Below are 11,428 nucleotides of genomic sequence, written 5' to 3' on the forward strand. Positions count from 1 at the left end.
CCTTACCCTACTCCCTACCCTCTGGACAACTGGCAGTGACCCGGGCAATTCTGCCACACACACCTTCACACCCACAAACGCATGTTTGCCTTGTCCCCAAGGCAACCAAACATGTCAAACACATCCCTTGTACGGTTCATGGTGTGCGTATCTGTGAGTTAAGTGGAAGTAAATTACTCATTTTGCCCTCTGGTTGGTGTTTTCAGGAGTAAACTTTAAAGTTGCTTATCTCTCAGCATCATTTATAATCCGGTAAACAGCGTACATGTAACTACAGCCACGGCAGCACCCTGCAGCTCAATTTGGCTCAGCGTTAGCAATGCAGGATTCTGTTCTCAAGTGGAGTCTGACTATCGCCACAAGAGAAGTAGAAGGAAGTCAGGCCCTTGACTTCCACACTCCAAACATGTAAAATATGAGCAATTTGGTGCCTGAGCTCCTGCTGCTGTGGCCGCCGATGTGTGAAGAGAGTGCCTCCACGCCTCACAAGCCCTGTTAATATGAGATGTAGCATCTACAACCAATCATTTTTACCACATCAGCTATGGATTTGTGGCGCGGCCTGGGAGTCCTTTTTAATCCCTCTAATTCTTTCCCTGCTCCTAATCCTTTTTTAATTCAACTCTCTCTGTCAATTACAAGGTCTCAAGCCCAAAGTGTAGGTGTAGGATTCTGTCAGCTTATTTTGGCGGACGTGCTTCTCAATTTAAGACTTGTTTCAATATGTCTGGAAGAGCACAATAGAGGACGATTTTTTAGAGTTCAGGTGGGACGTGTTGTCTGGATTCAGGCTGAAGACAGATGCTTTTGGTCTGGAGCCATTCATTTACAATTGTTGCTAAATTGAAGGGGGAACAGACACCGTATCTGACCCAAGCTCTGACTTTTAAAGATCAGCAGACCATATTAGCAGTCTCAACATCTTTGGGGTCATCTTTGCCCTAGTAAACCCAGTGTTAACCACATGCCCTGACCTTTAGCATCAAACTTGTTTGGGTCTTTTTGTTTAGTCTGATGGTCACTGTGGATGTCTCATCAATCCATTAGCTAACAGGATGGGCCAGGCTTGAGGTCAGAGGTCAGAGCAGGAAAAAAAAGAAGGAAGGAAGGAAGAGCAGCGGAAGAATAAAGAAAAAACTAAAAAACTTCTTTTGTTGTCAAACAGATGTACAATGATGAAACCAGAGATGGCTGTTGAAGTAGGAAGTAGAAGAAAGCAAGACTAAGCGCCTACAGCCACACTAGCAGCTCTGTGAGGCTTCACTTTGGTACAGCGGTGCTTTGAGCTAATCGCTAACATCAGCAAGCTAATATATGCGTACAATGAAAATGCTAACATGCTGTAGTTGGCATATTGTTTACCATCATCTTAGTCTCGCATTGCCAGACCTATCTCCACAGCGCTGCGAAGGAGGGTCTGGCTAGTCCACACAGAATTCCTGGATAGGAGAAAAACGGGACTATCCCGTAAATGAAACGTCCTCGATATAGACTACCATCATCTTAATTAAGCCATTTGCATGCTAACATTCTCTAATTAGCGCCAAACACAAAGTAGAGCTGAAGGTAATGAATGTCACTGATTTTGCAGTTGTTCAGTCAAAAACAAATAAAAAAATACTTTTGTTACTTTTATTACTTTTAATACTATATAATTCGTCTGGGTCTCAGATGCATAAATGTCTGTACAGCCATGACAGTTTGTAGAGACAATACAAAAAAAAGAAAATTCATGGCAAACCATGAAACAGTTATTGAGATATTTCAGTGTGACCACAGTGGTGGACTGACTGACCGCTGGACATCTCCGCCCCTAGAGCCAGGCCACTAACGTGTCCAAAACTTGAGCGACTGCTTTTGTTGCTAGGCTGTTGAAGTAAAAGTAGAAGAAATGAAATAAACGACACTTGCAATAAATGTAACCATCAAACCCAAGCACAAGAGATCAACATTATGACGGCTAGAATTGCTCCTTTGCCACCAACCACAAGCAGCTAGTCTATCTAACCTCGCCCACCGCAGTGTGATTATTAGTCCTACCTCTAAAGGCCTGGAATGCTCTTTAGAGGCCTGCTGTACTTTATGGTACATGCGAATCGTCGGTGCCCGCAGTTTGCTGACAAATCATGTACTTGCCTCCCTCTGTGGTGCCCCTTTCCTCCCGGCTTACGACTCTCACCCACAAGTCTCTTATCCCCCAAACTTCCAATAAAAACTAATTTGGCCTCTTGGGAAATCAAGCCAACTTTGGCTGAGGAGTGGCACCAACTCCAAGTATCCCATTGTGCTTTCTGTATATGGCATTCCACTACTCCACTCACTTTCTGTTTGCCTCTTATTCTCTCTGCCATTCTCTCAAACTCCATGCTCTGCTACGGCTATTTCTTTCTCCCAGACCCCCACCTGCCTTCATCCTTATTGCAGATGAATGCGCAGCTGCAAAAAGGCCCTTCCACAATATGGTTATTGTGTACCCTGGACATTTATATGGATGGGTGCATGATCCCAACTCGCAAATTCAATATTCTAGCTTTTAGTGTCGTCACAAAAAGATTATCTTTCACAGAGAGCTATTTGTCAACTCAGTTATGTGTGAACCCAGTCGTCACATGGCAAAGCCCCTTCAATCTTACGCAAAACTTCCTTGACTTCAGGGATAATTTAAGAATCAATTAACCTGGTAGGAGAATGAACAGACAATTGGTTCCATGTAAGGCAATGCAATGAAGCTGGGGCATAATGCATTAGCTTTGAACAAAAGAAAGGGGGAATCAATGAGTCTTCCATTATCATAACTGATTTACATTCATAACTTGTATCATTACAGTGACAGGAGACCCACCAATGGTGAGGTTCAGGGAGCAGGCTGGTGCTTACATGGCATAATTGGCATAATGGATTACTAAAACACTTTAGAACAAGCTGTCAAATCATAAATGACAACATCTTCACTTTCAATGATCCACCTTCAAACATGAATTGTGGATGTGATATCAAGGTAGGCTGTAGAGCTTCCGACCAACAATCACCATTCAGACCAAAAATCACCATTATCTTATTTACCACAATTTTTTTAACAACCTCCACAAATGAGGGATTCTCTGTGCTATACATACATTCCGGATGGGAGAAAAACGTGCTCTGGTTTATTGGCATTTCTTTAAACCAATCACAATCATCTTTGGCGGAGCTAAGCGCCGGACGGAGCAACGGTGCCTCTGCAAAATAGCCTCGAGAAGGAACTTGCTTTTGTGGAACGTGTACGTTCAAAAGTAGTTTTAGTTGTGCAACAGAAAACTCAGATTGGACAGATAGTCCTCACAAATCCAGTGGAGGTTAGAACGCCAACTCAAAGGAAGAGGAAGGTGACGGACATCCGGCCAAAATGAGGGACAACCGGCGGAATTTCCAGCGGCACCTGAACAATCGCGGAAATTTAAAGGTCGTCAATATAGACTATTGTGAGGAAGACCTGTAGTTGTTCAAAATGATGCAAATCAAATTGAGGACGCTGTGATTCCAACATGTGGTTGCTACTTGTTTTGGAATTTTGATAGTAGTATCCACTGAGATTTTGTGGATGAGTTTGCGACTACTCTAACTAAATGACGATGTTAACACAGTTAAGTGTTTCCACAAAAAAAAAAAAGAGTGACTGATTTCGAGAATAATGCAGTGATTTGGGTCTGGATTGGGTAAAAGACTAAATGCTTTTGGGATAAAGTTTTGAATGGACAGTGAGGGAGCTACGAGTTTGTGTTTTGAGCTGTTTGTTTCTTTTTAAATGGGCTAATGATACATGACTGCTATGCGATATCTTGAGTGATTGTGTGTAATTTATGCTTTTATGTAAACCCATAGACTGTATAACACTGGGTAAACCCACTCCAACTATGCAGAGCTGTATACAAATACCAGTCTCTGACCACTGGGATTAACTGTCATCTGCTGCCCCCCAGTGTTGAATATTGAAATAACATCAGCTCTGTACCCAGCTGATGTGGTCTTTCAATATGATTATATACTGTTGCATTAGCTACTTTGACCTTCACATTCACAACTATGTCTGGTTTATTTATATGGCTGGATTCATTTAGGATCTCTGTCTTGAAGTATTTTAATGATTAATAGCAAAAAAGTTTAACCCTTTGGCCACTCTGAATTATCAAATAGATATTCAAGAATGGATCAGTGAACATTTCCAAAGACAAGATAGAAAGATTAGTCATAAGAGAAGTTTGTTTCTTTACTTTATCGCTCCGAGAAAGGCAGTGCTGGTTTGAGGAAATAAAAACAAGGAACAAGGAAACAAGGGAACAAGGGACAAGCAATAACCTAACCTAACAAACGTTCCCCTGGAGTTAGATAAACGACAGTGAATACATCGGAGCACTCAGACAACCTTTAAACAAAGAGAACATAACTTGTTATGAGGTGGGTCTTGTCAGTGGAGCCACCAATCACATTTGGTCCATTAAGCCAGTAGAGTGGCAACAAAATTGATCATTAAATATATCAGTTTTTCATTCATAATTACTCATTTAGTCTAAAAATGGCAAGGCTAATGAAAAGCCCCCATCATAGGCTACCTAAGTGCTAAGTGACGTCATCAAATTCTTGTTTTGACTGAACAACAGGTGTTACATTTACAATGATATACAACATCAAATTCTCATGTGTCTTGATAACACGCCAAAATGGCATATGAATTGGCGTGTCATACATAAGCCACTTATTGAGATCAGTCTGCAACCCATCAGCTGTATACGGCGTAGACATACACGCGGATAGCTGTTCAAAATGCAACGTGCTGTATACGGCGTAGACATACTCAAAATGGGTACAGATAAAACGCCACTTGGCGTGTATGTTTACGCGAACTCATGATGTCACGTTGGGTGTTAAAATGTTACCTTAATCTTAGCCCCCACCCTACTTCTCGATCTGCCTCCTCCGCTCCTTTCCCCCCTCTCTAAAACACCCCAGGAATAAGTCGGTAAGGCACAGCATCTGTGTAGCGCTTCCAGTCCTTGCCGTACTTGCTGCTGCAGCGGTGCTCATCGCGCACACAGCGGTGGACCAGCAGGATGGTCATGTATACTATGTAGAAGTATGGGAGTATGTGGCCAAAGCCACAGGCGGCACAGTAGGCCAGCGAACCCATCAGGTCCCCGGTGTAGTTGAGGTGGCGGGCCATTCCCCAGAAACCTGAGGTCATGAGCTTGCTGCGATGAACGCCGCCGTCTGTGGAGCGGTACGAGCACTCGATGTACGCTGGCTTCTGGCCCCAGATGGAGCACGAGCCCTCGGTGCGCCGAAACAGGTCCTTCTGGTGGTTGGCGGAGCGGAAGATGTAATACCCGACCAGGCCGAGCAACAGGACAGCCAGGGCGTGGGCGTTGGAGAGCTGGACTGGCTGGTACACCAGGTACAGACCCTGGACAGACAAAACACATTTATTTACATTTAGTGCTGAAATGAACCTAATATTTGAATGTCCCTGCCAGACATGCTGAAATAAGCTGAAATCCACTCACATGATGCTGCTTAGGACCATTTAGGATGTAAGTACATATTTATGACATATGCATATGTGTTACCTGCAGTGTGTAGAGGTACGGCAGCCAGACACAGTCTCCCCAGCCCAGATACCATCCAAAGTGGTCATGGCAGATATCAATGGTCTTAAGGTACCACGCCTCATTCCAGAAGAAATCCAACACATAAATGGCCTACAACAAAAAACAAAACACCCCATTTTTGGGGTGGTATCACTTTTTACGTAAACTGCGCCGCAGGTAATGTAATCGGTGTAGCCCAGTCACTGTAACACCGATAACAAAGACTACCGTGACAAGCTTACTGCCATCAACATAGCAAACAGTTCAACGGTATACACATTCAAATGATCTGATGATCTGTCCATAGTGCATGTACTTTCTCTAACTATACTTATGAGTATAGTATTCAATAATTATATTCAGTGGTTTTGTTACTGTGCTTAATCTGTCCTTACGAACTTAGCTCTGGGGAGTTTATTCCCCGGAGCCCTCACAGGGCCCCGCAGTTTTCCCTGGATTAGGGTGGCACCTAAATCAGTCCCTCCAGAAAAACGTGATTATGCGATTGCATAATTCAATGCCTAATCAGCCAAAGTCCGCATATTTATGTGGGGGCCACATTTTTTCAAATATGCCACACTTTCGCCGCATAAATTGCCGATTTCCGTGCAAAATATGCGGGGCTTGCATGATTTCATAATCCACGCATTTTCGTTGCAAAAAAGTCACATATATCTTAGCAGAAAGTTGAAAAACGTTGCATTTACTTCACACAAGAGCAGCCATTTTCCCTTGTTGCCATGGGAACGTTATGAAGTGATGTAATTACGCGACGTGAACATCATCGAAAAGCTGGGTGTTGGGGGAATCACTTTTTTTCTCTTTTTCATCAAACCGCAATTTTTGCAAGTTCCTATCCTGTCCTTCTGCAACCACAGGATCAGCACACAGATTTGCTCAGGTCATCAACAGATATTGGCTTAAAATACTCCCTTCTTCCCGCCTACCTGCAGTACGTTGACCAGGATCATGGAGTTGGTGACGTGGCCGTACAGTTCTTGCTGCTTGGCCATGTAGGACAGATTGATGAGAGTCCAGGCTACAATGCCGGGCCGACCGTTGAAGAAAAGCTTGAAGTCAAACCACTTGCCGATGCGTGGGTTGAACTCGATGCCCATCATGTAGTTGTAGAAGACGTTCCCCGTGAACTTGCTGCAGAATCATGAAAAAGGGTGGAAATAAAACAAGTTGATACAGTTGTGTACTAATACCTAAGCCCATAACTAGTTTACCTTTTAAGATATAATAAGCCGGGATAGACCGACAACTTGTCGTTGTGTAATGTGTGTATCAGTACTCACCAGTCCTCAGCGTTGGTGGGGAAAAGGTAGGCCTTTATGAAAGCAAAGCTGGACACACCGTAGCCCAGTATGTTAGCACACCACATCAGGGGGATCCAGTTGTCGAAGATGATGGTGGGAGAAAACCAGTGGAAATACTGGGCATTGGCATACCACAGAGCATGAGTGATCAGCCAACACTGCAGCCCGTTGACCTCATACTTGTTAATCAGGCCTACAGTAGTGACAGGAAAGTGGAGGAAGCACAGGAGGTTGATTTAAAAGATACTATCTGGTTTGATAATGACAAAATTCTTTCATCATTGAGTCCGATTGGTGTAACACTGGACCTCTTAATTAAAGGGAAATTTTGCTGTTTTTCAACCGGCTTTGTGTCGCTGCAGCATGGGCAGTACAGGCAGATGACCGGAGCCCAGACACCCTCCATGCCAAGTGGAGCCAAAACATCTCCTTCGCCGCCTGGTGGCTGGCTGCAGTTGTAGGTCATAAATCCCGCCTCCTCAATGCTAGCAGATGGGACATTGGCCAAACTAAAAAAATCCAATTACATATCAAATACAATTGTCCCAAAGAGGGTTTCTGTCATTTGAGGTTGTTATGATCACTCTGATGTTTGTTCAAGTGTTAATTATTTTTTTTTATGTTTGATTTTTATTAGTAATTTGATGCTACAAAACGGGGTGGAACGGCATGGTTGACAGCTGCGACTGACTCGCGACTGGTCGGGCTGGTGTATTATGCCCACCGTCAGTCAGATCACTACTCTGGACGTTGGCTCCAAAATCACAAGATGGCGGTGCCTGTATCCTGGACATTTTGGCTTCACTTTTGTACAGTGGGAGGAAGTGGAAATGCGTCACCCATCTTTTTTTAAACAGTCTGTGCTCCATGTCGCCAGCACCAGGAGCTCCCCGCTCACCCGCCGGCAAACGTTCGCTGGATGATGCATTTGCAGAGTCAGTTGGAAATCGACAAAGTTTCCCTTTAAACAAATGTTATGGAAGGTTGAGTGTGGGTTTGTGTGGCAATTACCAGCAGGAGTTCGTGCTCCGTCCTGCACTCCACCAACATAGCCAGGAATAAACTTATGAGTAACATCAGGAACACACATGTACAGGAACACCTAAGGGACAACACAACTTGTTTTAACACTTGCCAAGCCTGTTCGGCAAGAGCCGAAGACAATTCTTCCGCTTTACTCTTCCTTTTCCTACCTGGAAGGCCACCCAGATGGCATATATCTTGGCAGCTGACCAGGTGAAGGAGGGTGCCCGGGCCCAGATGGAGAGCAGCGTGGTCTCTCCTTGGTACAGCTCCAACAGAGGCTGGCTGACGGAGCACTGGTACTGATCACAGGCCATCACGAAGTAAAAGACAATGAAAGGGGCAAAGCAAAGGAGGCCAATCACACTGCTCAAGGAAAACCAGTCCACCTCCCTGAGAATGAATCACATACAGATACAGCATGAGGGCAGTTGAAAATGATAGCACATTCAAGCTGCGATTGGGGATATTATAATATTTTGTCCCAACAGGTACGATACGTACAACATCTGTGTCCCAACAGGTACGATACGGACAACATCTGTGTCCCAACAGGTACGATACGGACAACATCTGTGTCCCAACAGGTACGATACGGACAACATCTGTGTCCCAACAGGCGACGGTACGGTGCATTACAGTAACGTGATGTCATTTTCTGAACTTACCAGACTGTTGTAACTGTTCTATTATTTACCTTAACCCACTTAGTCATTATATCCACATTACTGATGGTTATTTATCAAAAATCTTATTGTGGAAATATTTTGTGAAAGCACCAATAGTCAACACTACAATATCGTTGCGGTATCGATAGAGGTATTTGGTCAAAAATATCGCCCAGCCCTATGTATAATAAAACCGAGTAGATTCAAACCACTTCATAAACCAGTCACGTGGTATGGACGGGCAGCGAGGCTTTGCATGTCTTCATACGCACTTCACAAGAAAATCCCCGGATTTCACAACACACGCTTCGAGGCCCCGCACAGAACGTAACATCACTAGTAACGACAGTCATTCTGTATTCTGAGTGCTGCCAAATCGCGAGTGACTCAATACTGTGCCTGAACGCAACCTGTGTGGACACAAAGTGAGTCGATCACTTAGCAAGTGGTCCCAAAATGCTGCTAACAGATACTGTGTCAGATCTTTAAGTGTATGCAGCACTCTAACATTTTCCCTTCAATCTCAATTTACTCTTTTACAAGATCATTTTGGGAGTCTTGAAGGCAAGTTTAACTTTGTGATACACTTGTGAAGTATATTAGATGACAAAATGGCCTTTTAGCAACCTGTGAGATACTCACCATGCTCTCCCCCACTGTGCTGGCTGCTCCCCCTGTTCAGATGCTTTCCCATTGGCACGGTGCTGGGTTCGTCTCCTGGTGGCCTCCATGGCCACTGCATCATTCATTTCTGGTGAAGGATTAAGGTTATCAGGTTAAGATCACTTATACAGCGGCGTGCTGTACTTTCTGGACTTTCTACACCACTACAACCCGTTTAAGGCAATATGCAGCGGCATGCACCAAATACACCAATACATCTATGAACAGGATACAATCTTTTATTTTCTCACAGATTCTGTCTTTTAGTGTGAACTCCATTAAGAAATGAACCAAAGTGAAGGCGCCGTGACAGGTGAAAACATGTAACGTTCCACAAGCCAAATAGTAATAAACAGATAATGAGTTAATGGGGGGGATTAAAGTTCATGTCCATGGAGATGTGACATAACACACAGGGCCTTGGGTGGAGGTTAGGAGGCTCTGGATTGACTGTTGCCACCATTTTTATTCAACTGAAATTAAAATGCTGTTCTCTGTGACTGCAAATCTCCCTCTCTCTTATACACACAACCCACACACACACACACACACACACACACATCTTTTTACTTATGCACCCACCTACACAACTGAACTTACTGATCACACACACCACTGATAGTTGAAGTTTCCTCTTATGTTAATATTGAAACTAATAAATAATTTGTTAGTTGGCTTGATAAAAGCTATCTTATACAGAGGGCTCTGGATAAACTGTTATGTGAACATATTTCAACTGAAATAAAACCTTATTATATATTATTTATATATTATTATAACCTTATTATTGTTATTATATTACTGCAAACCTCTCTCTCTTTTGCGCGCACACACACACACACACACACACACACACACACACACACACCTCTGGAGCAAAGGTAATACCAGCTCTGCAGAACTCTAACAACATAGTGTACTATAACCATACAGTGTTGCCTCTCTGTTTTGTCCAACATGGCCATGTTAACATGTTAATATTAACATGTTAACATTTTAACATTAACATGTTAACCATGTTTTTTTCAGCAACTTCATGAAATAAGTGAGGACGGAAAGGTGGGGGAGGGGGGGCAACCCGCCGTTGTATAACGTCAACCAAAGCGTCTGTTTTTAGGGTGTTCAATAAGATTTCATTTTAGCACTTCTTGTCTCTTGCACGTGCCTACTCTGACGCTAAATTACTATATGAACTTAGTTACCTCGAATTATTATAGTTGACGACCAACAGGCTATCCTTTGCATCCTTGTAGCATAACATTATTGACATTAGGGACGTTAAACGTAAAGTTAACACGCGTTAAACCGGATAATAATCCCGTTACAGATGCTCTGTTGTATCGTAGCTCACTCACCCGTAGATAAAAGACAGAAAGAAGAGGAAGGCGGGCTGCTCGTCTCCTGTTTCCTCCCGGGCCGACCAGGTGCTGGTTATCATGCAACCGCTGGGCAAAACTCATCGTAGGACCAGAGACTCCGCCCATAACGCGACTACATAACACAATTCAACCAATGGTATTCGTGCAAAGGCGGGCCTGGGAAGTGAACTGGCTTCTCATTGGGCAATTCTAACTGGAGCCACCAGCACCTGACACATTCGCCAGTGTTTGAATGGTTTAGCCAGAGTAAACGAGGAACTGGCATCATTATGAAATACCTGTCATTATTATCTTCGTTGTGTGGCCAAACGCTGGCCTTTGACATCCTAGATTTTTTATAATAATTTGTTGTATTACTATAATACCAATCATAAATGCATTGAGATTAACAGCCGACTTTTGCTTAGGTAGAATTCTTCATACGGTTTCTCCTTCATGCATTTTATACCACCAAGATGTATGGATCGGTCTTGTTTCTAGGAAATACATATTTGAAACAAGTAGGCTATTATGCCTATGGCATCTTAAATAGCAAAACCACTCACATTATAAAAAGAAATCAAACACGTCACCCTCTAATTCTGAGTACCCAGTTGATAAAAAGAACAATTTAATTTCCTACTTGGACAGAAGTGTTTGAGACTGAATATAGCGTGTGTCCTGCATATGTATTAACAACCAAGACTATATTGCAGTTAAACAATAGTTTCTATGCTTGCAACTAATATTTGGTCGGTCTAATCTTTAATACA

The 11,428-nt window shown here is 43.3% G+C and overlaps 1 protein-coding gene across 2 annotated transcripts; it reads right to left on the reverse strand.

Annotated features, from left to right (window-relative positions):
* Nucleotides 1–4,225: 4,225 nt before the first annotated feature.
* dhcr7 (7-dehydrocholesterol reductase) lies at nt 4,226–10,747 on the reverse strand. 2 transcript variants are annotated; one of them, XM_028578859.1, is made up of 8 exons: nt 10,653–10,747; nt 9,277–9,385; nt 8,137–8,359; nt 7,955–8,045; nt 6,923–7,136; nt 6,569–6,773; nt 5,601–5,732; nt 4,226–5,437 (listed from the first exon to the last, which is right to left on the reverse strand). In XM_028578859.1, the coding sequence occupies exons 2-8, from the start codon at nt 9,381–9,383 to the stop codon at nt 4,973–4,975; spliced, it is 1,437 nt and encodes a 478-aa protein (XP_028434660.1). In that variant the 5' UTR covers nt 9,384–9,385; nt 10,653–10,747; the 3' UTR covers nt 4,226–4,972. The 2 variants fall into 2 exon arrangements, with proteins under 2 accessions (XP_028434660.1, XP_028434654.1); XM_028578853.1 differs by lacking the exon at nt 10,653–10,747 and adding an exon at nt 10,500–10,642.
* Between the last annotated feature and the right edge of the window lie 681 nt (nt 10,748–11,428).

This window comes from Perca flavescens, chromosome 1 (assembly GCF_004354835.1).
Source record: "Perca flavescens isolate YP-PL-M2 chromosome 1, PFLA_1.0, whole genome shotgun sequence".
NCBI classification, from domain to species: Eukaryota; Metazoa; Chordata; class Actinopteri; order Perciformes; family Percidae; genus Perca; species Perca flavescens.

Excerpts from the sequence above, each read along its gene's own strand:
- dhcr7 (XM_028578853.1), bottom strand. The coding sequence starts at position 10,542 with ATGCAAAGGATAGCCTGTTGGTCGTCAACTATAATAATTCGAG. Across the intron at positions 8,360-9,276 it reads GCACAGTGGGGGAGAGCATG|GGAGGTGGACTGGTTTTCCT; the intron begins GTGAGTATCTCA and ends ATTCATTCTCAG. Across the intron at positions 6,774-6,922 it reads CCCACCAACGCTGAGGACTG|CAAGTTCACGGGGAACGTCT; the intron begins GTGAGTACTGAT and ends ATGATTCTGCAG.